General features: G+C 46.1%; 1 protein-coding gene across 2 annotated transcripts in view; it reads left to right on the plus strand.

Moving 5' to 3' along the window:
* LOC144149031 (lipase 3-like) overlaps positions 1–22,218 on the plus strand; it is a 50,164-nt gene extending 27,946 nt beyond the window's left edge. The window contains exons 4-9 of one of the 2 annotated variants that reach the window (XM_077680574.1): positions 1,815–1,965; positions 5,906–6,001; positions 9,985–10,137; positions 14,715–14,786; positions 18,290–18,358; positions 21,738–22,214. In XM_077680574.1, the coding sequence (XP_077536700.1) occupies positions 1,815–1,965; positions 5,906–6,001; positions 9,985–10,137; positions 14,715–14,786; positions 18,290–18,358; positions 21,738–22,016 (820 nt within the window). In that variant the 3' untranslated portion in view covers positions 22,017–22,214. Of the gene's footprint in view, positions 1–1,814; positions 1,966–5,905; positions 6,002–9,984; positions 10,138–14,714; positions 14,787–18,289; positions 18,359–21,737 lie in introns of both variants that reach the window. The other variant, XM_077680575.1, reaches the window with a different exon arrangement.
* The last annotated feature ends 5,591 nt before the right edge of the window (positions 22,219–27,809 follow it).

Consider the following 27,809-nt stretch of genomic DNA (forward strand, 5'->3'; position numbering starts at 1 on the left):
CAGGCTTGCGCCATGTCAGAATCTCGCAAAATACCGAGAAAAATACTGAGCGCATGTGAGCGTGCGCCTCGTGCGGAGCGCTCGGTGTCGGCTAGCTGAACCTTCCGGAACATTCTGCTCAGCGTTCGTGGCGTGCTCTCACGCATGATGTTCCTCTGGCCAGTTCACGTGCGTTTGCGCCAGAAGTGGGCAGCACAGACGCTGACTTCATGAATCCGGTTGCCGCGGGTTCTAGCGCGTGCTAACGCAGTCCACTTTGGCAGAGATGTGGAAGCCTGCGGACAAAATGATCAGGGCTTGCCAGTTATGGAGAACGGTCAGCGGAAAGTTCGGAAATACATGTTAGGTGCAACAGCCGGGTCTCCGACGAAGGGAGAGGGGCCGCTAGCTCCGCTGTTTCTACAGCCTTGCCCCACTGGTGCGAGCTGCGCCAATCTTTTCAACGGCCGGTGAATCGCCTGTGTAACAGAGGTAATAGATACATGAGCAGGAGCCCAAAAACCGGAAATTAACCATGCCTGTTTGTGGTCGCCGTTCTCGGGGGTGACACTCGTTAACAGAGAAAGAAGTTTTGGACGGCAAGAGCCGGTGCGCCATAAAGGTGTAGGATTATATGTGACGCGCCGAGCTTACGTTTCATCGGCGGCTGCTGAAAAATGTGAAAATTACCCTTTTCCACCCCGGAGCAACCCCTGAGCCATGAAGTGCTCCGCAGTAGATGATCATGGAAATAGTTAGACCCGATGGGGATCTTTCGTGCGCATTGGGATTCAACTACGCTGACATTTCTGTTTACCACCTCTATGGAAAAAAGCCAGTGTGACCGAAAATCGAACACTGTCCCCACACATCTGCCTCGGTACACCACCGGGCTGCGACAAGGTTTAACAAACAGAAGTGGAGTAAATACGCTGGTCTTGCGCTTTCAGTCGAAAAGACAGCCATTCTGTTCGTGGCCAATGCTTGGTACCATCGTAGCCTGTGGGGATCTGCCCGATGGCACTACAACTCTCCGGCCAGCTTGTGCGCGCTGCCACCTCTCTTCTCTTGGCGTGCTGGGATTGAAAATGTCATCGCCTGGGTCTGCTTCCCTATGGCCAAGACCTGCCCGCCAAGAAGCAGGTCTAATGCTACGCCTTATTCGACGCATTTCGTAATAGTCTGGAGGCTTCTGCTTAAATATGGCCTGACTCTTGGCGCGGTCAATACTTGAGCCTCCACTTGTTTATTAGGCTCAATTCTAGAACATGACCCAGGCGGAGTGGTCCCGAGTTGAAGCAATCGCTAGAGCTGCAATGCGGGCGATCATCTGCCTCCCTAACAAAACGCCTAAGCCATCTTTCCGGGCCGAAGCTCATCTCTACACCCTGGATGAGCTTAAACATCAACGCCACTACAACAGTAAACACGAACAATTTTTTTGCTGAGCCAGTGGCGTTGGAGATCTCTTACCAGCCCACCTTGTAACCAGATCGCCCTGGCTGTGCCATGAAGTTTGCTTTGTAAGCTTTGTAAGCTTACAGAGCTTATTGTAAGCTTTTTCTGAGTCGCTTTGACGTCATTTTATTGCTTCGTACCGTATGGCTGTCGAGCGCCGTGGTTTTGGAGGCACGTCATGCACTCCGAATAAGCCAAACGTTCGGAAAGGTTTTGAGCATTACAATGCTGCGCGTCCCAGATGCAGGGAATTACGCCCATGTCAAGTGATGGCCCAAGGAATGTTCGACGAGCCATAGTTCTTTCAAGTTTACACAGACATCGTGCACGACAAAAATTATCTTCCCATCCTCCGTTGGTGTTTTCCCAAACTACAGCTTCCACGAGCACGCCGTGTTCGACGTGCCTGCCCACATCGACTACATCCTCAAGCACACCAAGCGGAAGGATCTCCTGTACATTGGCATGTCGCAGGGTACCCTCATCTTCTTCACCATGCTTGCAGAGAAGCCTTGGTACAACGACCGGGTGAGTGCGTAAGACGAGGCGGCCTCCCTAATTCCGTATCTTCTGTAAACCCCTTTATGGCGAGTTATCTTAGCTTCCCCGGAAATATGAATTAACCTAATTAACTTAAAGATTGTTGAAGTATTTCAATAATATGCAGAAGTTTGTAATATAAGTATTGTTAAAAACCCACGCTTTCCTATGACTCAGGTTCTCAGTGAGTACTCTTAAGATAAGCAGGACATATTCTCTTGGCCTGCCACATTTGCCGCAAAAAATCAACCAATTTATTTATTTACTTGCGGGTGCCCACGAATGGAACTTTGCTGTTTTGAATGGTACACTATAAATATATAAAATGACTAAGACAAAAAACCGATGAAATATGGGCCCTAGTTAAGGACACCATGAATCACAAGATGCACTAAGTGCCACACGCACACACGCCACACATAAATATACAAGTATAAATATCTATATATACCTATACACACATGTGTACACACATATATTCCCACATTACACACTTAGGAGGTGAGCATTGCGGTCGGATACATCAGCACACACAAAGACAGGATTCACGTCAGGGTACAAGCATCTTCATTCACTTACATTCTAAACTATCAACTGGTGTTACGTAGCATGCCGTATCATACTAAGCAAGAAAGATACCGTGAAATGCGGCATATGAAGCAACACGAGGAATACGCACAAAGTAAAAGTACGCCCTTCGGAGACTTTGTGTCAACGTTCCGACCTGAGTCGCGTCTTCTTCAGGAATGACAGCTTCGGGAAACAATCGCACAGGCTCAGGGTGGAGGCGGTGCACTGAAAAAAGCACACATATAAAACAAACACCACACAAACGACCACACACCAAGTACAGTGCTTCTTCGGCTAAAGGCTAGCGAAAAAAGCCCGCAAAATAAGAGTTGGGAAAAACGGAGGCGAGAGGAGGACAATTAAACAAAACATCCTGCATAAACGCGAGTAGTGGGGATGAAAGGAAAAAGGCGTAAATGCGACAAGTTTATGGGTTGTGAAAGCCCCAATTGCAGCCTGTGTCTGATATATATATATATATATATATATATATATATATATATATATATATATATATATATATATATATATATATATATATATATACTCCATACTCAATCAATCAGATTGAAATATTTTATTCCGTAATAAGGCAAAAGTTCGCGCATGCTTTTTTACACTTTGTTCAAAAATATGCGAGAAAACACGCCGGTCGTCGATTTTGTTACGTGTTTCGGGTATGCATATCTTCGTACCCATTATACGTTACAGTTGTCGGCTCATCACCAAACCCCAGGTATTGCGAAGTAGGTTTTGAACTTTGTAGCTTTATTTATTTTTACCCTCGAAAAATTGTAAGGTTTTTTTTAAACAGCGCCGCTGCAAAGGCACAGTTATCAAAATGGTCAATAGCACCCAATTTTCGACTGCTTTTCATTGAATGAAGTTATGGTAGTTTTCCGGTGACAGCATAGGCAAAAATAATTTCAAATACTAATAATCAAAGGAATGCAAAAATCGACTAAAATATCACAGCGAAGCCACTCGCTAAGTGTTATCAGTGCTTCTGGGGATTAATGTTTTTCTGCGCCCGCGTTGGAGATGTCACTAACTGTGTGCAACAATGATAAAAACGTAATTCATACTAAAGCCTCCGCATCGCACAGTGTTGTTACATGTTGCTTTAGGTGACAACATATTCGTTTCGAAGCTGAACTATCCTGGAGTACAGAGCTTTCTATTCCCAGCCAGTTCAAGATGCCCGAGAGCGCTCTGTGTGGCACATCTGCTCGGCTATGTAAAGGGCAAAGTACAAACCAACACGAAAAAAAGCAATTTGTCAGTTAGCGCTCAGGTGATGAGGTGTACACGCCGACGGAAAGCGAAACGATGCTTTCAACTCGGGTACGCTGATAAACCGGTTGGCTCTTAGGCTCCACCTGTTATTATCGTTGGCTTGTTAATGCGCCCGTGTAATGATGGTTAAGAAGTTAAAGCATTGCTCTGCTGGGCATGGGGCCACGGGTGTCATACAGGATTGTGGCCACTGTTTTTGTACTGGAGGAGAAGAAGCAAAACTTCACTGTATAGAAATTTCAACGCAGGTAAACGTACTACGCAAAGTACCCGTAAAACCTGATTCGAATTTCAGCTGGTGGATATATTGCAGGCACTTGTTTTTGGCGCATTTCTCACTTAAAGCAAACGCACGGAAAGACCGAAGTAGCAGTCATGCGAGACAGAAAAGCTAGTTGATGGCGAGTCCTTCACGCTGGATCCATTGTGTATATAGTGCCTCACTGTAAAAGTGTTTGTTCTGCTGCAAATTTCCGCCAACATAGAAGCAGTGTAGTTATTTGTGCGGAGCAAGCCGGATTTATAAGGTGTGGCCGTAAGGCAAATGCACAAACGACGACCCGCGTGAGTGCAAAACGCGTGACACTTTTTGTTGCCGCGTTCAGTAAAGTACTTGTACTTGCGAACAAAATGTATTAGATACTAAGAGAGTTATGCAAATCGTCCCGCCATTACCAGCACGCACTGGCACTGATTGTCTTATTTCTTGGGTGTTTCTCAATTCTTATCTAGAGCTTTGGTACGGACTATGGAGTATGTGGACGAAGCCACCAGATTAAAAAGATAAACTTAAATTTTCTGTTGCACCAGGCCATCTACAACGATATTCCTACAAGTAGCTTAGTGGAAGTGGCCGAAAATTCATTTCTTTTTTGAAGGGAGATGGAAGAACTCGGGAGATCATGATCGCTCATAGGTCATCATATGACGGTAAGTCAAACACACACCACTTATTGCGGCGAAAGTCATCGAGATAGCGTGTCATCCTTGTCCTTCTACCCGTCGACTACGGTGTTATCACAAACTGGGCACCTATTTCCGCATCTCCCGCCACCGTTTCTTTTTTAAGAAGTATTCCAATCATGCGTTTCATTCCGCACGTCATGAACCTGAACAGCGATCATCCTGCATGTAGCTTGGACAAAGGAGCGCTTTAGGGAAACGTGGCCCTTCACGATACCACCTTGCGCCTCATATTTTTTTTTGCTGAGAACCAAAAATATACCATGCTCTTTGTACAGGCAACACTGTGAACAATACGGGAAAACAAAAACTACCTTTGATGCGTATTATAAAGAGCCATTTACTTTGTACAATATCATTGAGTGTACTTTTTGGCTTTGAGATTTTCACTACGCTAAAACGGGGATAAGAACATCGACGCTTGCTCAGAAGACGCAGTTATGCAAATACACATATAGGCAGGCCCAGCTAGAAGGCAAATGCCTGAAGATATCTTAGTGCTGATGGTCCTATTAATGCTACATGGACCAGAGTAACGTAGACGGGCGTTTGGGTTGTCACTTTCCGTGGTGGTAACGCCACGAAGGAAAACATTTGTTATGAGCAACACTAACGCCTTTGTTGGATCAGTTTACAATAGAAAATGACCCAATTGCAGTTGTGAATTCAAACGTGATCCCTCATAGCCAACTAGAACAGCTACCAAAAATATCACAGCGCACTATACCGCGGACATCGGCACACAGCCGAGAGGAGACGATGCCTCCTTCAATGAAGTGGTTGTGTGGGAATGGGTAATCACTACCGCGTTTAGTAAATGGAGGCGTGGAGAAGCAGAAAACAAAACCTATTGTGCTGACACTATTGGTCCGAATATATATATATATAGATGGAAAAGAGAGAAAGAGCGGTGGACAGAGAGAGCATTCGAAGCACATAGCATTGAATCGGCCGCTCCACAGGCTTCCGGTGTTCGAGGTGGGCATGAAACGCATTGCTAACGGTTGTCCGGGTTTTTTGCTTCTTAGGCTGTGAGCTAGTTGCTGGCGAGCGTAGAAAGTGAGTTTGGTTAGCTCATTTGAGAACTCTTCTGAAACAGATCAAAGCCTTCGCCGGACTGGCTCCTTTCTACAAGCTTGGGCATCTAAAAGTACCTCCACTTGCAATCTTCGCCCCGTACGCCGAAACACCAATGGTAAGGCATTTCTTGCGTTGCAAACACCGTCGACCAACACGTCCGAGGTGTTGCTTCCCATTACAGTAGAATCTCGATAAAAGGAAATCGCTGCTTAAACGGATTGCTGCGTAACCGAGACAGTGGCCTGGAAGTTGGTTGGTTTTGTATTCATAGAAGGTAAAAAAACTCTCAGTAATCGGTACTAAAACTCCTGCGTCACCGTGGAAACGGAACCAGAAATAGAACTTCTTCTGAAGCCCATTGGCATCAGAATCACCTTTTTACGGTTCCAGCTGTTTCGTCTTTGTTTTTTTCTTCCTCCATGTCTTTCTAAGCCTCGTTGGCCTCGTAAGCCTCGTCTCGTTAGTGGTCAGTCGTGTTAGCGCAACGAATGCAACATTTTTGTTCCAGTTGTGCTGTCTCAATTGAAGACGCCGTGGTTACAGGGCTCAGCTCCTGCCGCCTCGTTTGCGCCATTGTGGTGCTATTCGCGCTTCATTGCCGCGCTGCCAGTTTCGAAATTCGGTGGCTCGTAAGCGTGCACTCGCGAAGTTGAGGCCTCTAGCCTCCGTGAAGATGCAGCTGCAAGGACTCAAACAAAAATGATTGATGCCTTTTTTAGTGCACAGCGACTCATTGTTGCCAAATCAACTTTGTGAATGCTGTGCCTAAACCTCTTGTAGTTTTCTTGCTTTCTGAAAAACTATCAGCTGCATTCACCTCTGGTGCTTAGAGCTTTATGAAATGGTATTAAGAGTGTGTACGGACATAAATTTGCATTTATTTCACACATCTATCCCAGTAAACGGAACTCCTGGTTAACGGAACTAATTTTATAGGTCCCTTGAAGTTCCTTTTATGGAGAGTCTACTGTATTTCACGTTTCTCTGGGGCCTAGTGTTTCTCGGTAACTGGTGCTTCTAGGAAAGAAACACCCGAAGACAAAAGGTCAAAGCTTGACAGCCAACAATACAGTTTAAACGAAGAGCCTTCACTGTCTCTCAGGTCGTAAATGGCGTACTGTACTGACTAAGAGGCTGATAATGAAAACATTCCTCTATTAGTTGCAATATTCTGGGGTCTGTTCATTCCATCCCTTTGCTGGCTACCAGTCCTGCTATTAGATTTTTGATGTAAGTCCAGCATCGTAAGTGAGCCAAACTGGTACTCTGGGAGAAGTATGTGACATAAGCAAAGGCTAAACAAATTACACCATCTTCCAGTAGGGGAACCCTGAGTAGTATGCAAAGCAGCCATGGGGTTGTTCCAAGTGCCCATTAGTTTTCAGTTCGTCGTTTCCGTTAGGTTGAGGTACGTTGCTACCGTTATATTTACAGTTTGGTTTCCATGGTAACTATCACACTTTTCACTTGCCGGTACTACGAAATGGGAACTTGCGTTGAGCCCATGGCTGTTTCGCATACTACTCAGGGTTCCCCTACGGGAAGATGGTGTAATTTTATTAGATGCGACGGAGCTATGTCCCTCCCTTGTCGTTGTTGCGCCGTACACACCCACACTGCGCATGCTCGGCTTGCTGAACGCCCGGTGGTGTCTTACCATTTAATGTCTCCTGGAGCGACAGTGTTACTGGTGTCTTCCTGGGCCGGCCTGAGATGAGCCGAGCATGCGCAGTGGGGGTGTGGACGGCGCCACAACATGGGAGGGACATAGCCCCGACCATGAGATGCTGGAGCGACAGTGTTGCCGGTGTCTTCCTGGGCCGGCACGAGACGAGCACGCTTCCCCTTAAAGGGCTCCTGGAGCGGTAGCGTTGCCGATGTCTTCCTGGGCCGGTGGATGGACGGACGATGGAGGACGGAGCCGAGAGCAAGAGGTGCTTTGCATCTAAAAACACCTCAAAAGTTGATAATGGTTTTCAGTTCCAACTATTAGTAATCGCCAGGCGCATTTCATGGAAAGATGCTGCGGTAAACGTCTTCGTTATAAGTAAATGTCCTTTCTCGTTTCTTTTGAATCATCACATTAAGAACATAAAAGTTTTCCCTCTTCCCACGTTGAATAGCAAACATGACGCTACCACTTTTTGTGCACCACAAAAACAATCGATCCGAATAATGTTTCGTGTACTCCACCAACATACAATGATTTTACATTTAAAAGCTCAGATGTAAAATACCTTCTATGTTGAATGCCAGCCAATCTCTACAATAAATGTCCCACTTAAAGGGACAGACAAGCGATTTTTGTCGCGTATATGTTCTCTAGCTCATATGAAAGCCAGCGTTTTATACAGCCCGGTAACCACAAGCAAAGTCTAATCAAATCGGCGGAAATATTTTTAATTTGGCAGCAAACGTCCTGAAATTGGAAGGGTGGCGGTTCGTAGTGTCGAAACTTGGCACTACAATATGTGTCCCTGTCACGTGACCTGCAAACCTAGCAGCTACTGTAACTGATGAAACGTTTATTTACGCATTAAAAGTCTTTTAACACAAGTATTTATAGAAGGTTAAATTGTATATGTATTTCTAAACATTATTTTGAAAATTCTAAAGACACGCCACCCGCCGCCGCTGAGTTGCCCTCAGTGTGGCTAACTGAGCCACCATGCTCAGAATCAACGGCAGCGTTCAGTAAACAGACCCAGTGAAGGAGCTTTGACGATTCTGCCCAAGTCAGAGGCGTTTGTTCTACCAAAATATTTGATTTCAGTTTCCAAATACGCCAACGGCATCTTTAAAAAAAAAAAAAAACGTCGCCCCCGAGGAGAATCGAACTTCCCGCCTCTACAACGTGAAGCCAGATACTAACTATCGTCTATCCCAACAGATGGCGCATTCGCGCACAATAGACCGTTGCATTAAAAAAACACATAACGAAACAAGAAAGACTGCGATTCAAACTTTTTTGGCTGGGGACAAGTTTTTAAATATTGTTTTTCATTTCGCATACAGACAAAAGTATGTTGCCGCGCTACTCTATATCATGGTTGCCAGCATCATTTTTGGGAGGGACACTTAAGGCTCGCAGATCTAAAAAGTTCGATTTAAAATGTTCTAGGCCGTTATCAGCAAAACCGTTTCTCGTTAAGGTGCTTTAAGTGATGCCCTGATGCCCTTTCATTTGGGATAGAGAATATATACTCGACAAAAATCGGTTGTCTGTCCCTTTAACAAACCCGAGAATGCTTCTCGGAAGCGTTGATGAATAGGACGACGTAATCCCGTGGTAAAATGTCAACTGCTTTTAACCACACTCTGTGATACATTTATTCATTCATCTTTATCGCTCGAACGCATCATAAGTTCTTGTAATAAGTGAACGCTTCGCACAGCCGGTGCACAGCCACTGAGCACAAACACAGCCGCTGAGCTACTACCATAGGGGTATTCCTTGCATTAGTGTTTGGTTAATTTCTAACGTCCGTTAAAGTTAGGCGGTGCACGAAATCCAGGAGGTACCCTACAGAACACTTTGTTATACATTCTAGTAGGAGTGGGGTGTCTGGGTGTAATGAATTATGCACTAGCAAGTACTTATGAGTACTGGGGACCGACTGTTGATGGTTTTGCACGTTTAATAAAATTGGAAAAATAGTAATGTGTTTCTTACTTACGAAAAAATAAGAACGGAGAAAAAAGGGTCCTCTAGTAGCTCATTTTTCGTTTTTACATGGTTCTGACATTGCAGAGTGTTACATTTTGGTGGTTACGCTGGGTCAACTATTACGCTCAAAATTTCTTTCAGTGAAGAGGAAGCTGAGGTTTTCGCAATAAATGTGAACGGAACACTGTCTACTCGACAGAGTACAAAAGCGCATTCCTAAATCATGCCATTGTCTCTATTAAGAGTGCTTTTATTTGCTCTAATATAAGAAAGAATGGCGCACTAAGCAAAAAAAAAACATGCATCTCAAAAAGTTCCCATATTGTCAGAATAAGGTAGGTGGTAAACGAAGTACACTTTATGCCTAATACTCGGAGAAAAGGAAATTCATTCTGAAGGTGCTCCATTGACTGGCGGATTCACGTCAACAGCGCCTGGCCCATGCAGCAGGGGGCTACGAGCTCTTCCCCCAGGGAATGCGAGTCGCCGGATTTGTTCGCCAGTTCTGCGGCCATGCAACACGAAGCATCTGCTCAATGATTGCTGACAACTTCAGCAACTTTGGGAGCAGGTATATCAACGAGGTAAGCCCCTGACTGGGTGTGCGAAATGGCCGAGCCACGTTTTAAAGAGGCGCTAACACAACTCCAAACGGTGTGATTCACACCTAAATCCCCAAAGAGCGTGTTTATGACTACATCTACCAAATATTACACATCTGCAGACTTGAAGGGCGCACAAACATGCAGACTTGAAGGGCGCACAAACATGCAAATAAAGATGTCTAGTTTTTGCCCCGTTTACCATTTACTGCTCGTGGCCATTAAAAAGCGGCTGTGACGTGGTAACCGCTACGGCTGTGACACCAAAGCCACTGCGGGTCTACAGCGCTGCGTATTGTGAGGAACATTGAACGCTGCACCTAATCAGCGTCTCCGGGTTGGCGCAGAGACGCTGGTCGTGGTTCTGGCTTCCCTTTTTGCTTTACTCCCGTTGCTAGTCCAGTCATCGAGTTTCCATGTGAACGTGACACAAACAAAGGTTGGTGCTGCTTGTCCAGTTCAGCATTGAATGAGGGAAGATAGCTTAGATTATTATTAATTTAACAAATGGTCCGCAAAAAACGAATAAAGGTATCTTCGAATTCAGGCAGAAACACCGCCAACACAGTAGCCGTGGGGCCAGGAGTGCCTCAGCCCTGCCGACACCGCTGTATTACCGCATAATGAGCAAGAACCGACTTAGTGGATTCAACCACATCTTGTAAAAGCTCACCAGAATGAATCTCAAAGCAAAGTTTGTTACACATGCGTAGAAGTGGGTATATAGACCATATGCAGAAGTGCCGCCATCTACCGGAAGAAAAACGAAACGAACACGCGACGCCACGTTGGGGGATGGCGGTCGCGGGATTGCTTGGTACCTAGCGTGTGAGGGGCTTTCTGGGCTTGGCGATCCTTTTATATTTAGATTTAAGCGCAGAAAAATGAGTGACGAGTGATCTGTGGACCTTCCACATTTGCGAGCGATTTCGTAAATGCGCATTATGCATGGAAAAAGCAGTCAGGGAGGCACCGGCAGGGAAGATTTTTGGAGGTTGTCGCGTTTCTTCTTTTCTTTTTTTTTGGCTTTGAGAACACAAACATTGAAAGTACATCCATGTTGGTTCGCATCCTGCGGTTTTCTCAGGAGGCCATTTCTGAAACGCTCCGAGCTGATGCGGGCTGCCCTGAGGTTGAAACGGGGGAGCGGGGGGCACTCCGCAATATAGCTATACGCGAAGGATCCTCTGGGACGGACAGGAAGCCTGCAAAACAAAACCAAACAAAACATTTCATAAAGTAAATTGCATACCTAGCATTTTTTAACAGCGGAGCTGTTGTAGCTGGCCGTAATGTGTAGCGCGTAACACGTGTGACGTGTACGCGTTAAACATTGCCAATATATTGCCAATAAATTGCCGAGCGCTGGTGAGCACGTGCCTAGGGGCGACCGCTGAGCGTCCCCTGCTCGCGCCCTGGACAACAAAACTGGGTGCACACTACCACTTAGAAAATTCTGAAAAATTTGATCTTGGGAAAATAGGCTACGGTCGAACAGCAAGCGATGAGCGGTAAATGACCGATACACGGGTTACTACGTACGTTACTTGCGCTACTCATGGCGCTACGTGAAGGTTGCAACTCTCGCGGATCACTTATTTCCCGTAACGTTTCGCAAGCGAAAGAATGAGTAGTACTTCCATAAAAGCCCACCGAACGTCCAGAATAAAAAGAAAAGACGGGCGCTCGAAGCCCGAACAGCAGACTGAAAACTCATCCCACACAATAAAGTATGAGCTGACCGGTGCAGTGCGCTTTAGCTACCAGCAGGAAGGAGTGCTCGGCGGCAAATACAGGGCTAGAAAATAGCTCACTTTGGGACCTTTTTAGTCCTGCACATATTATTCGTTTCGTGACTGTGCATGAGATCTAGCTATAATATTACTGCGCGAAGGGAAGTCGACACCCGCAAGCGACTTCACGCAGGGCTCGAATCATGCTTCCGTTGAGAAATAAAAAAAAGATGTGTACGCTATTTCCGTGCTTGTCCTGGTATCATCTTTGTGCACAGCAAGTTACACGGCAGTACTTAAGAATCTTGGACAACGATAAATGCCGACGTGGGCGTCGCTAACCCCGGGCTGCGGTATCCGGAGATCCGGGAATCCCCAAAAATGGCGGAAGCGCACGCGGTTCCCGCAAGAGGGCGCCAGTTTTTGCATAGGGTCTAAAGTCAGGAAAAGTATCACTACGGATGGTAATTCGAGACGCCAGTAAAAACGTTGATTAAAGAGCTGCCGCAGTGCGGAGGCGGAGGTTCTCCAGGTGGGCTGGCCCCTAAAGTATCTGTCTGATCCACGTTCTTCGTACCCGAGCCCCGCGCAGGCATAGTACTTGCACCACTTTTTGATTTTAAAGCTTCCTCTGTGAGCGGAGAAGCCTAGCTGCATGCGATAAACGCAAGCCTGCCGAGAGTTGCTGTGTGTGGTTGGAAAACCGAAGAAAATCTGCTAAATTTCGCAGCTCGGGAACTAATGTTGAGTAGATTGAGTTTGTATCCCCCCGCCTTCCCATACAAAAATATCGTATAGGTGGCTATCGAAAATCCTTATTCTGGTTGGCTATAGCTGTCTGGCCCAATTAGTTATACCTGTTTCTATGGCTGTCTTTATCTATTCGTACCGGCATTTCTATGTGTGTCTCTGGCTTCATCTATAGCCGGTTCTACGGCTGTCTTTAGCCATTCACATCGACATTCCTATAGGTGTCTTTAACGTCTTCTGTAGCTGTTTCAGCTATTCCTATTTACATTCCAATGGGTGTCTTTAGCTTCTTATATAGCCGGTTTTATGACTATCTTTAGCCCTTTTCAAAATCTACATGGGTGCTTTCAGTTTCCTTTATGGTTACAATAATAATGGTTTAGCTATAGCAGTTTGTATTGACGTCTTTAGCACTTCTTTTCGACATCCATATGGGAGTTTGTATGTTCGTCTTTGATCCTACCAGTGTGTCTCTGTAAGAATCTAGCTTTTTCTGTAAAAGGCCGAAGAAAACAAACCCCATAAAATTGCGCATAAAAAGTAGCCAGTGAATAATGGCTACAGCATGCTGTAGTATTGAGGAACGCTGGGCAAGCTGGTATGGATGCATATTAGCAGCACAATGGGAGAATGGAGCCACCGTAAGATGGTAGGATACAGAATAGGAATATATTGGCCGTGCTTTTGGCTTTGCCTGTTGGCCCACCCTTGTGCGAGTCTTGTGTACTTCATTAGCATAATTTGTTGTTCGACCTTCTCTTCCTTCATCGAATGCTTCCATATAGTTTCTAAGCTAGATACCTCAATCCGGACTTCCTAACACCTCAACAAATTTCTATGAAAGGTTAAAAGAAGTTTTTCTTTTTTGTTGCATACTGTAATTTGACTTGCCCCAGCTGGTTAATTTGGCCCTCTAATATTCGACAAACGATGACACGGCGATCGCAGCAAGATGTAGGGTGTTTCAAAATTATTAGTAATTTCTCCTCATATGCACAAATAACGTAGCGCCAGAATGTAATGTAACCCATTTTTTGGCCAATTTCGGCATACAGTTTTCGAAAGCACCCTGCATATGCTATTTAAACATCCGCCGGAATCCTCAGATTACATGTAATCGTCCAATCTTTCTGTCCTTCTTTCGGATTGACATTTCTACATGCTTGGTCTCAGCCACGACTACCCTACAAAGGCAACTGTAATATCCAGTTATAACTTGGGTGCCTCCTTAATGCCCCTTTTTTATCTGCAAGATTCCTATCTAGCTTTTCAGTTGCCGGCCGGCACTGCCCCGTTTTATTCGCGGTTTTTAACAATGTCTGCTTAATAGATTCGCTGGTTAATATAAACCTTTTATGAAAGTTTATCGCGCTTTTATTAGAGTTGGGAAAAAGAAAATAGAAGTTTATACGTACATGAGTAGTCACGAAAGGTTGTTGCTTTTAAACCTTCCGTAAAATACGATTTGTCCCCACTTCAACGGGCTTGGTTTACGCTTGGATCATAAAGACGCGTGAACTCACTGCCGGCTAACTCGACGATCTTCTTTTTATGATGAAGGAATGTTCCCTATGGGATATTCATCCTACATTCTCCTTTGTCGACATATTTACAGTGCGGAGAACGTTCCGTTTGTACCTGAACCGAACCCGCTGCCATAATTTCATCTAGAAAAATTGCTTTACTGTTGACGCTGGGCCGAGGATCTAGAATTTGAAAGAGAGCTTTTCCTTACCTGAAAAGAACTCTCCATCACGTTAGGCTCTAATTTTCCCACTTGGAGCCATATTGCACCTAACAGCGTTCTTTTCTGGGCAGAAAAATGCACGAATAGCAAATATCTCTTGGAAGCTGTTTTTTGTAAGTGTTTATATGTTAAGAAAAACAACGTGTGGGATATGTAGTTCAGTAAAATCGAGAGTTGGTTAAGTTGTTGTTTGTACATCGTTGTGCAGCAAGGACGAGAGATGAGGAGACAGACGACGATGCTGTGTCTCCCCATCTTCCGTCCGGCCCATGCGCTACTTAACGATGTAGACTGTGGGATATCTAACACGCAACATTTTCTCCCTGCAGTCAAGGATACCGGTGTACTTGTGCCACTTGCCGGCTGGGACATCCCTCAAAAACATCATTCACTTCGATCAGGTAAGCTGTCTTTATTGTGAGAAATCGCTGGCGCTTTAACAATTTGAAGTACTGATCGAAGATGTTACTCGTACACAAGCGCGTTTATTTAGCTTCAGCAGTAGTTATTGCAGCGGAGTATTATAGCCTTAAGAAAATACACACACATGCTTTGCAATTGGGCGTTATTCCTAGCCACTGTTCTGGGACATTTCTGAAGTAAGATGAAGTGCTGCAGATTTGTGACGAGCATCGGAGGGGATGAGGCACTTGTGCCTCTTCTTCAGAGAGCACTTCGTCAGTGTCTGTGCAGCCTGAACACATGTATTGTTGAGGAAGAAGCCCTTATTCTTCAAATCACAAAGAACGCGTAAGGCACGGACAATGGTTGTAAGGAACATGGAATCTCACAGGCAATCCGAACGCACTGCGGGATACGTCCTCAGCGGTGATGTGGAAGAGGGCATATACAAGCATCAACGTTGAGGGGAAGCGTGGTGGCAGCGCCATGGAGTAAAAGCGATATGTCGGCGACGGCCCCGTTAAACATTAGGGAAACGGCGGGAACATGCAGCGATGTTCTGTATTGGTAAGGAAAATTGCCGTTTGCCGGTTAAAAGATTTCATATTTTGTAGCATTTTGCCTGCAAGTTTCTTTACAATTCCCTTCAAATTTCCCTGCATTCTCGTGTTGCAGCTGGTAGATCTTTACTGGATTCTGGTTCGATTTTAGAATGCTAGCCAGTGCCACCTATGTCTAGTTTTCGTGGCCTTCCTCACGCATATTCCGTATGAAAACCAGAGTTTCAGCGGGAACTGAATACCACTGCAGCTGCCGCTTAGCAGTATTTGACTATGCATTTCAGGTTTTGTACCAAGCAGCATGCTTACTGTGCATGCTACAGCTCTAATTTGAAACTGCCCGCAAAAAAAAAAAAAAAACCAGACATTGTCGGGTAATTGAAGCAATTTTGGCTGAGAGCCGGGACTGCGAGCGCCTTGTCTTCTTGACAGCACGCGGGCTAACTTTGCGCACCCGAAATGCCTTTTTGTATATTCCGCAAGAATACATGCGAACAAGCTTCAGTGATTAAGCTGCCGCTTCACCCTTTATAACATCTCTCTCATGCAGTACCGTGTTTGCTCGTGTAATGATCGCACTTAAAAAAAAAATTGATGCAAATTTAGAGGTGGTTCATTACGCGGGGTAAAGGTTTCGCGGAAAACTTTTCAGCACAGAAAAGGCAAGCAATTTTTTACGATAGGTCTCATGAATATAATAGAAATAATAAATAGAAACGCAATGAAAACTCCGCACACCGACGCCAGCCGCTTTGCAAAGTGGCACAAAATGCTGTGTTTTCATGAACGAAACGCGCCGGAACGAGTTTGCTGCGAGGTGACAGCAGGGCGACCTATAAGTGGCTGTCGCTGTCACAGTGCGGGTCATCAACACAGACATGGGGGCCGACGCAGCAAGCTGAGCGCATTTTTTTCTTTGTCTTGTGAGTAAATTATGTGCATTTAGTGAGAGTTTCTTCCTCATCAATATTGAACGCATGCTTGCGGATATCACTAATATCAGCAAGTCTGCGGCAATAACGTAGCCCCGCTTTGAAAAAAAAAGGAAACAAATGTAAGCACGATCATCATCAGCTAGACTTGGCACACATATGACATACTGCTGTGGCAAGTTCTGGGTGCGTTCATTGCGCGGGAAATTAAAAAAATTGAATTCTGGCGGGGGTGCGATCATTACGCAAGTGCGATCATTATAAATACAGTATTATTTCCCCCTATGCTCCCTCCTGTTTTATGACTGGATTGGAAACGATCTAGAATGCTTGTGGCTTGGTCGACCATGACTCTAGATATTTAAACATAAGCCCGACGAAGCGTAAGAGAACTTTTAAAACAAAAACAGAGCAATAAAGAATGAGAGGCCGCGTTTACTGACATTGCTTTTTTTCTCCAAGACTCCTAAAATTCCTTGAATCTAGTAAAGATTCCCTTTTTTTTCTTTTGGCCAAAATTACAGCTGAAAATTTCCCCCAAAAGAGAAAATACCCCGCACTAAACATCACTGGGAGCATGCTCAAAGTGTGGTCGCGCTCCCTGCGCACTCTGTCGCGTAGGCTCAGAGCTTCATTTCACATCGGTAGGAGTGACGACGCTTTAGGCCATAAACGCGGGTAGAGAATACAGAGAGAGTAGGCTAAGCAATATCCGTAATGATGAGCGGCGCTTCGAGAGCTTCAACCTCTTATGGAGAGTCGTGTACCTAAAGAGTTGCCCATAGGCGCTCTCATGTCAACTGCACAGGCTGCGACAGGCTATGAGAGCTCACGTCAAGGTATAGTTATAGCAAAGAGCTGTAACGAAACCACATGCCAGCGGCCAAATGGCACTTCCAACGACGACAGTCATATGAATATTCTGCCTAAATCTGCCCCCCCCCCCCCCCCCCCCCCAGTAATGAAGACACCTCGCGCAAACACCTTGGGGACTACTACGTCGCTTTAAAGAACAGATAAATTCCACAGAAGACCAGATAATCAGTTTATGCCATTGCGGCAGTCGCACATAGCTAGTGTTTCTTCCTCTGTAGCCGGTCAAAACCTGTAAAAATGTCATTGTTATACGGCGCCCGCTTCCTCCCTCACTGAAAGGAAATCATCAGTCACCACATAGGTTGAGTAGTTACCGATCAGTGAGCCGAAGGTAACAGCCCCCAGATGCAGTCCAGCGATCCCGTACACCACGTGAAACAGTGGTGAATGAACGGGCAGGCGGGCAGCATTGCACGCCGTTGCACGTCTGCAGACCCGAGTTTAACAATTACTCCACAGAAGAGTTACAGAGATGTTGAATTCCGAAGAATTAGCAGCTAAGTTATGAATAAAGGCAACTAACTTTAAGTGGGATAATGTCGACTCACTGGCCTTTCACATTAATGAGGACGGCCTGGGGGAGAAATGCGGGTGTGTTTTTTGCATGTTCTGAGTAAACGTGTCATCAGAGTCCGTCATTTCAATCAATAATAACTTAGTATTCCAGAATTCCCTTCATTTTCTGTGAAAAAGTGCGCCTGTGCTGTGTGTGTGTGCAGGAGGGTTGCAAGCCGGGCTAGTTGGAAAGACATTCTTGGATAGACCAGCGGCTGTCCTTGTGTTGCACTTCCTTCGTCTTCGTCTGATTTCGCGCTGGTTTTATCCAAGACTGTGTGTGTATTGTTTGCTTTCTCCCTATACCATATTTGCAGACCTGAAGAGCTAAGTGTCTGCACAGTAAAATATACCGCAGAGACAAGAAGCAAGCACTTTTGAGGGGTAGCTTCGGCTTCAACTAACTAGGGCCAGGTACAATTGGAAGTAGGATACTGAAAGCCGAATTTACAATTCGGCTTTCGGCATGACGGAATGATAGCGTTGGCGTGTCGCTAGAAGTTGACCAACTTTGCTTTCAGAATTTACTTCGACACTTGCAAAATAATGATCTTTTCCTGTTTTGTTGCCTCTTTCCAGCTCGTAAAGTCAAAGAAATTCCAAAAATTTGATTACGGAGCTTTTTACAACAAAGACTATTATGCAAAGGTTTGTACCATTGAGTCCAGTATCATATGCTACTAGTCATTCATAGTTACTGATGTTTGACGTGTTGCACAAGAAAGTCATGTCACTGTCTGTAGGAGCCACGACTCTTGCTCTTTATATGTTTCGGCGCTGATGAAACGAGAGAAACATCAAATGTTCCAAGCAGTCATTTACTTACGAAAGAAGCTTGCACGGTAGAAATTTCTCAATACAGCCAAAAACAAACTGAGAAAGCAGTTCTTCCTTTATATGATATCTGCACAGAATAAATTAAAACATCGCCGTATATAAAATAGCCGACGGCCCAGTAATAACATCTATGTATTACGGAAGAAGCTACTTTCTGCAATTATGTACTCATTACATGTGCGCTTTTTACATGTCTATTACTTATCTCAACGTGGCTAAGCGCGTCGCTATCCAGTTTCACTTTCTTGATTTTTTATAGGACAGTAGAAAGTATGACTTTGTATATGAAATATGCTTTACACTGGTACTATTCCCACCACAGCAGGTTTAATTCTTAAACAAACAGGTAATTTAAACGTAGTGAAACATAATTTAAACAGAGGGTCTGTGCCAGAACCGGCGTCCAGAATGTCCGCAGAAACAAGGCCTCGGGTCTGGATTTTGCTCCTTAGCCTTCGCATTAGAAAGGAGTGGGAGAAAGAATTTTTATGAAATAGCTTTGAATGTACGAATCTGAGGGGAAATTACATCATTCTTAATCTCACTTCTAATAATCATATAGTGGGATGAATGTCGCAAGCCTACTACTTCTGCAACCCCAACAATTTCAACACTTGCACAATAATTTTCCTTGTTGTGCCTTAACATCCCATCTTAAGGCATTTAAGTTTCACACCGCTCTGATCACGGTTCCTAGAGAAGTAATTGAATGCCACTGACCTGGAGACGACAACGCCTTGCGAGCTGCAAACAAAGGTGGATCTTGGAGGCATTGTATAGCCTTCTGTCCACAGGGGTAAAAAGAACCGCGGCGCATGCACGAAGCAAATATTAGTGAAATCCTCTTTTCTGTGGCGTAGCTAATTGCGCCACTTTTTGAACCCTGTGAAAAATTAGTTCCGTACAATAAGCGTGCCTTGGACATGGCGATTAAGAGGTTAACCACGTTCAATTTATTTCAACAGCCATTTGTAAGACTGTAATTAGTAGTCACAGCACCAGAACGTAATAAAGTTTTCTTTCTTTCTTTCGTTTGTTTTGGAATTAGTACTGGAACAACAGCTTGAACTTCAGTTATGGTAATGCCACTCAAGACAAAATACATAGCGATTACAATGAATTGCATTATAACAGATTGGACTATAAATCGCATAATGGCAGTATTGTTAATCAGTAATTTTAAGTTACTCCCTACCTTAAAGGAGCACTGACACGGAAATTTTATGTTACACTTTTATTGCTTTTATCGATGCTTCAAATCGAGCACTTCAAATACTTCAGCGCGCGATAGTTAATTACATTGAACGGCCTGAAAATCGTTTGTTTCGAATTCCCGCGCTTTCATCCCGAACGGTGCATATGACAGAATCCCGGCCTGACCTCACCGCTTTGTGCGGACGTCACCGGCGCCCGCTTGATAGGGTGTTGCGCCCGCTCGCCACTCGTGGGGCCGCGCGTTTGAACTGACGGCACGAGTTTTTGACGAGCGCTGTCGCGTCACTTCTTTTGGCTTCAAGCGGTGATGTCACGCTGATGTCCAATTGCTGAGTGCCGCTCCGCGTGCTGCTCCGTCGGCGCGATAAATGAGATCCAATTGAACTATGTTCTTCGCGTCGCAGGCCGTTCATATTTCAGCAAGGGTATTGTGTTGAGTGAAGGGATCGAACTGTGCAATAATATTAACGCCGAAAATTCGTGTCAGTGCTCCTTTACACAATTCACACTTTGTAGAAAAGTGGTAAAACCCTAAACTTCCTAAGACGCTAAACTGGATACAGTAAAATTTTCCTTGTTTCCCAAAACTGGAGTGAGCTCGGCTAAAGCAAGCTAATATTTTATTAGTTATAAAACTATAGAACGAAGACAAATGATATTTCTGAAATTGCGATATTGTTATTCCGTAAAAGGTTTGCAGTAATTGATAAAAAAGGAATTTAACACACGTTTTCTCACCGCAAACAAAGTTTTCGGAACTAGATGTAGCCACGTCAAGGTGAAAGTCAAACTTTAAAAGTCTTGTCATGCCAAACGACAAATATTAGCAAAATGTTTTCGCGTTAGCATTGCTTCGTGCCTCAACTGTGCTGTTGGCGTAGAGTTTCCCAAGCACAAATTGTTTGACTGCTTTGTCCCTCAAGGCACTCTAGATTTGCTTCCAATTTCCTGTTTTCCGGACCATTCCACTATGCGGCAATATCCGATAGATTCGTAAACGTGCTCACCCCGCTGGCATATACAAGAGGCTCTCATGGTTGGGGTCCCCAAACGGCGCTCTCACTGGTGTCCGTCGATAGCGGCCAGAAACAGCTACCCGTTAGGACACGCTCAATTTTAACCTACTGGAAGGCTTTCCATGCAGCACGTACATTATAGCAGACAAAATACAACAAAACCTTATACGTGGTTCTTTTGCACTGGCTGCAGCCGCTTAATAGCGCCTGCACAAAAAAATAAAACACAAGTTAACCAAGCACATCAAAAACTTGGCCCGCAGTATCGGTCCGCCAACAGCTTTCGTATGGGGGAGCACGAATAGTAATTCTACAAGAAGCAACTGGTGTGACTCTGACGTGGATAATTTAGGCCATAGGGAACATCTGTATCAATCAACCTAGAAGCAGATTTCTTTCCTTTTTTTCTACGTTGTTTGACCTGACGACGAAGCGAATATTTGGTATTAAGAGAGCTCTCTAAGGAAGGTTGTTCAATATTGTGAACCCACGTGTGTATCGGGGAATGTTTTTGCTATTGCAAGAGGCTACTGCCCAATCTGTGTGAAGTAACCATCGGTACTGGTGTTTTACACGAGGGCGTCTGGGGACCGGTTCCCCCCAACTATTGTGCTCAGTAAGCTGTTTTATCTCTCTCCCTCCGGCGGCCGTTCAACGTGCTCAAACCCCTTAACATTTACCCACAACCACAACCATACTGTGAAAGCTGATATTTTAGAAAGGCAGTAATGCACATATATCACGCATTGGAAGCGACGCTAAGTTTTCTCTTTTTGCAAAGAGTGCCAAGCCTGGATTCGAGGAAAAGTATTAGTTGCCGAAGTCAAGTGTAGTCAGAATGCATGTGCTCATACGCGCGGCCACAAATCCTTCTACCACGTACAAATGTGGCGATACATTGTCTATGACATGTGAGTTTGAGGAAAGTACTAATGACGTTGCTATTTTTTTCTTCGCAGCGATCCGTTCCCGAGTACGAAATTTCTAACGTAAAGACAGACCTGGGCATCTTCTGGAGCGAGGGTGACGAGTTCATACCACCGGACGACGTCCGAGAGCTTCTGAGTACACTAAATCGGCACGTCAAGAAAAGCCACTTCATCGACGACCCATTTTACACGCACGTTCACTTCTTGATCTCGACAACCAATGGGCTATACCTATACAAAGAGCTGCTCGCCTTTATGAACCGGTACGACAACAAGCGGAATTCTGTCGAAGCATGTGGAGGGGCATGAGTCGATACCACAATTTAAGCCCTGAGTGAAACTACGTGGTTGATGTTTTCCTGTACAGTCTTCTATTGCCGCTGTGTAGTCAACTGCGAGTTTTCGAAATTATAAATACAACATGCAATTAGGTATGACAAATATTTTCGAAAAAAATCCTTTCTTTACATACAAATAGTTTGTTTGGTTGTGTTTACATTCATGATGTCACAATAAAAGAAAATTGAGCCCATGGCAATCACCTTTCTAGGCAGAACCCCAGAACCGGTGAAATCTTAGTCGAAGTAACCACCCAGCAGCCAGCAACAAGTCTCCTGGCCCAAACCCGCATTGCAGATCTGGAAATCTGTGCCAAACCCCACCGCAGCCTCAACAGCTCGCAGGGTGCGATATCTGAGACAGATCTGCTAAAGGAAACAGGGGCCAACTTTCTGGAAGGTCTTAAGGATCAAGGCGTTACAGCCGTCACGAATGGAATGGAATAACTACTTTGTTGAATGCCTGCAACAGACAGTGTACACTGCGCCCGGACATGGCCACTCGTCGATCCCAACGTCACCCCTACTCAGACCACCCCTTCGTTAATCGCTACGGGGTTGGACGCCACTGCCCCGTAAGGAAAGGCGTCGCCCCGTAGCTTTCGTTCCGGTGCTGCTTTTCGAGGGCCGCCGACCTGCTGGACGGCTGATAGTTGAGTGTCCTTGTCATAACTGAGCACTGTTTCGTGGATCGACGGTGGTAGGTCTGTCCTGGTGGCCGCCTCGATCGGTCACACTTTACAGTACCACAGCAAGTGGGCGATCGAGGCCCTAGCATTGCCACACAACACGCACGTGTCGTCCGTATAGAGTTCTGGCTGTATGTGTTTCATGACGACCGATGCCATCAGTGAATTCGCCTGCAGGTGTCTGAATGTGGATGCTTCCTTCCTGGTTAGCTCGGGATGCGGCGGGGCCAGCACTCTCCTGCTGTTTCTGTAATATTTGGTGATACCCTGAAAGGTATCGTACCTGTCCTTCGTCTCGGTGCACCACTCTGCAGACGGGTCCACTGCTGCCGCGCCGCCAGCTAATCCTCGCGCGACTGTGTTCGCCGTCTCGTTGTGGTTGGTGGCGAGTTCCGATACCTCGTTCCCCGCGTTGGCGGGGAACCACTTGATTGTCACCTTGAGTTCGTCGATGTTCACCCGCTTGAGCACCCACACTGCTTCACAGCACAGCCAACCCTGGGCGAAATCGCGCACCGCACTCTTTGAGTCGCTAAGACCTGTCGTCGTCTCTGGGTCCGTGATGGCCAGGGCGAGGGCCGGCTCTTCCGCTGGCCGCGCGTCTCTCGTGACGATGCTCGCGGCGTTTACCGGGACTCCCGTATTCCCGTCTATCACCACCACCTCAAAGCACCGGCGGTCGCCGTACTCCGCGGCGTCGACGAATCTGGTGCCCTGAACGTTAAGGTGCTGTTTCAACAGAGCCTTCGCCCTGGCCGCTCTCCTGTCCGCGTTGTGGGTCGGATAATTGTTCTTGGGTAACGGGTACACTTGGATAGCGTTTCGGATTGCCGACGGGACGTCGCGCTCTTGCTGCTTGCCGAGGCTCTGAGGGTCGGACGCCGTCTCCATTCGGAGCCGGCCGAGAATGGTCCTCCCCAATTCTCGAACCCTTGAGCCGCTCTATCTGGCCGACCCGTTGGGCTTCCGTGATCTCCTCCGGCGTGTTATGTATTCCCAGCTAGAAGAGCTTCTCCGTGTTCGCGCTGTCGAACACGTCTATGGCTCCATCAGTGCACTACCGGTGGCGACGCGTGCCTATGGGCCTTGTAAACAGCGCAGCGGCATGGGAACGCAGGGCAGACGTCAACCTCGCTGGTCTTTTGAGGAAAGTGTGTCATGCATATCTGGACGACATAATCGTGTACAGCAGCACATTTGAGAGCCACCTGACCGACCTGAGTGATGTTTTCCAAAGGGTACTGCAGCCGGTCTTGAACTCAAACCGTCCAAATGCCAGTTTCTGCGCCCCGAAGTAAAATACCTAGGACACATCGCATCGGCGGAGGGAGTTCAGCCAGTCCATCCAGGAATGTGTTCAGGAATTTCCGGAGCCTTCAACAAAAACCCGTCAGGCAATTCTTCGGCCTTCTGTCCTATTACAAGTAACGCATTCCCCAGTTTGCTGAAACGGCGCGCCCTTTAACTCAGCTGACAACCAAGAATCCATTCAGACGGTGACTGTTGCTGCCACAGCCATCGCTGGCTCAGCAAGCGGTGTGGTGACGGAGTGGGCTGCCTGAGATAACCCAGGAGGGCGGAGGGGCGGGAGTGGCGGCGGGACAAAGTCGTACTCCCGAATCCACGCGCCGCTTCACCACCGGCGAGCTGCGTCGGTGTACCTCCCCAAAGGGAAAGAGGCGAACCTCTTGCGCGCTTCCGGGTAGGTCATGTTTTGTGTGACCTTGACGTTGATCATTCTTTTTTTAAGTATGATGATGATGGTTTAAGTTTAATGGCGCAAGGCCGACATGGGCAAAAAGCGCCAAATACAAAGTTATTTGATAAGGAGGGAAATCGGATAAAGTCAGTTAAATACTATGAGCACGTCTGGTGTAAAGGGCCAGGGTGAAGAACGTGAGTGGCTAAAAGATAAATACGGTGGCTGGTGTATAGGACCAGGGGTAAAACTATGGGTGATAAGAGATGAGTTGTAAGAAATGAACTTCAGATATGAACCTTAAGGTTCGCTGAACAGAGAACATGGCATCATCTCCTAAGAAGTATGACGGGTGTGGTGGAATATGTCGTGTGTGTAGTTGTGGGAAGTGTTTTCGTCGTGTAATGTCGAGTGCCTTACATTGTATGAGGATGTGGATCACGGATAGGACCTCTCCGCACCTGCTGCACAGAGGTCTTGGAGACCCCGTGAGAAGGTGCGAGTGCGTTGCATGAGTGTGCCCTATCCGTAATCTAGCCAAGGCGACTTCAGTGTATCTACTACGTGTGTCGGTGGTGTATGGTCCCAAGTGTGGTTTTATTACGTGTAACTTGTCTGTTTGTTCACTCCAGTGTGTGTGCCATGTTTTGCGAAGTTGTTGTCTGATGTGTGGTTTCACGTCGGTGTAGGGTAATGTGGTTATGTCTACTGTATTCGAGAGTGTAGCAGCAGCAGCCATTCGGTCCGCTGCTTCGTTCCCGGCTATACCACTGTGGCCAGGGACCCAGCAAAGAACCAGTTCAAATTTGCGTACATACACCGACATAATACCCTTGACTATTAGATTTACAACGTGATTTTTTCAAGACTTTGTTGACGACAACGCCCGCACGACACTGAGGGAGTCTGTATATATATAATGGATTGTAAGATGTGACTTTGAAGGATATGATTAACAACAAGAAGTACACCATAAGCCTCTGCCGTAAAGATACTGGTATTACTGTTAAGAGTTCTAGTGACATTCTGGCCGGGCCCATGCGCCGCGCAGGACACAGAGGTGGCAGTTTTAGAGGCGTCCGTATAAAATTCAGAAAATTGATACTTCTGCTGCAAATACAAGAAGTGCTGCAGAATTGCACATGTGGGAGCTCGGTTTTTATCTACACGTGTGAAGGATGTGTCGCATGATACAGGGCGGAGATGCCATGGTGCTATAAAATCTGTTTGAGAACTTTGTATGGTGTCTAAAAAGGAGACAGAAAGCTCTGACGCTTCCTCTCTAACTCTGTAAGAGAAGGGCGCAGAGAACGATGGTCGGTTTAGGAGTAGTGCAGTCTGAGACGTATCATAAAAAGCCGATTTAAAAGGATGGTGTGGCATAGATGAAATTTTAAAAGCAAAAAGAAGGTCTGTGTATGCTCGCTGACGTTGTAGGTTCCACTTATTACACTCCACATAGAGGCTTTCGACCGGGCTAGTCCGGAAGGCGCCACATGCCAACCGGAGCCCCAGATGAAGCACTGGGTCCAGCATTTTGAGGGATGTCTTACTTGCTGACCCATAAACAACGCTTCCATAGTCTAATCGTGAACCTATCAGGCTGGTAAAAACACGTAAAAGAAGTTGTTTGTCAGCCCCATATGAAGAGTGGGAGACAACCTTGAGTATATTCATGGCCTTTAAGCATTTATGTTTAAGTTGTTTTATGTGTGGAATGAACGAGAGCTTTTCGTCAAGGACTACACCTAAAAACTTGTGTTCATTTCTGACTGGAATTGAGACACCATTGAGTTTGATGTCTGGATCCGGCCGAATGCCGCGCCTTTTCGAAAACAAAACACAAGTACACTTCACTGGATTAAATTTAAAACCGTTGCTATCTGCCCAGCCAGCTAGCTTGTTAACACCAAGCTGGACTTGGCGCTCGCAGATAGACAGGTTATAAGACTTAAAGGATAATTGCACGTCGTCTACATAGATTGAGCAGGAAATGGTTGGTGGCAGAGCCTTCCGAAAAGAGTTCATTTTTACAATAAACAACGTGCAACTCAAAACTCCACCTTGCGGAACACCGTTTTCCTGCAAATGAACTCTAGAGAGTGCAGTTCCAACTCGCACGCGAAACGTTCTTTCAGAGAGGTAACTGGCAAGCGTGTTCCACATGTTACCCGACATACCAAAGGACTTCAAATCGCAGAGGATGCCGTACCGCCAAGCAGTGTCGTACGCCTTTTCAAGATCAAAGAATACTGTCATACAGTACTGCTTATGGAGGTAAGCATCTTTAACCCATTCGCTTCCAAAGCCGGCGATCCGCCGGCCGCGTTCGTCGAGGCCAAACTGCGATAAGCCGGCGGTTCGCCGGCCCCCAGAAAAACCATTGCTTTTAAAACACCCCGGTAGAAGGCGCTACCCTCTGCTCTGTGTCTGGTTGTTTTGTCCTATTCACACCAGATGGACATAGTTGTCCAGTAAAGTCGACCTTGGTTGTCGAAAAAAAATTTGGCGGGTATTTTGGCTCCCATTTCTCTTTCGAGTTGCTCGCCGCTTGAAGCATGGCGTCGCGAAAGAAAAAAAGCCTTACGTGCGACGAAATTCTCGAGCTGGTGTTTCAAAGTGAAGAAGAAAGCGACTCTGGGGACGACACAGAAGTTCTCTCCGACCAAGGAGGCAGCAGTGACGAGAGTGACTCCCACAACGACAGTGATTGTGAAAGCGAGGTGAGTGTACATCAAGGCGGTCTCTCCAACCCACCACCTTCAAAGAAGTCCAAAAATGACGACTGGAAGTGGGAGGAAAAAGACAGTTCTGAAACTGTCACCAAACTGCCTTTTAGCGGATGTGCTGGTGTGAAGCGATCGATCGAACTGAAAGTAGGTGACAGTCCACGAGCAGAAGAATTGTTCAACGCCCTCATCGGAGACGATTTTTGGGAGATGATTTCCAGGCACACGAACGCTTATGCAAAGGAAAAACAGGCTTCCAACCCGGACCCCACATGGCATGATACGACACCGGGGGAGATGAAAGTTTACTTTGCGCTTTGTGCACTAATGAGCCAGGTAAAAAAGAGCAGCATACAGGCGTATTGGTCGCAAAGAAGTGTTATTAGCACACCATTTTTTGCGACGGTGATGCCAAGGCAACGTTTCTGGGCGCTCTCCCGGTATCTACACTTCTGTGACGACAACCTCACCGCAAGTGATGACAAGCTGGCGAAGTTACGACCTGTACTGGACTACATACTCAAGTCCATCGGCAGTGCCTACTCTCCAGAAGAAGGTCTCGCTGTGGATGAGAGCTTGATGAAGTTTCGTGGTCGTCTCGCATACGCGCAATTCAACCCGTCAAAACGCGCCCGTTTTGGCGTGAA

The sequence above is a fragment of the Haemaphysalis longicornis genome, unplaced genomic scaffold (genome assembly GCF_048455015.1).
Source record: "Haemaphysalis longicornis isolate Haplotype H1 unplaced genomic scaffold, Haemaphysalis longicornis Haplotype H1 scaffold_8, whole genome shotgun sequence".
Taxonomy (NCBI): domain Eukaryota; kingdom Metazoa; phylum Arthropoda; class Arachnida; order Ixodida; family Ixodidae; genus Haemaphysalis; species Haemaphysalis longicornis.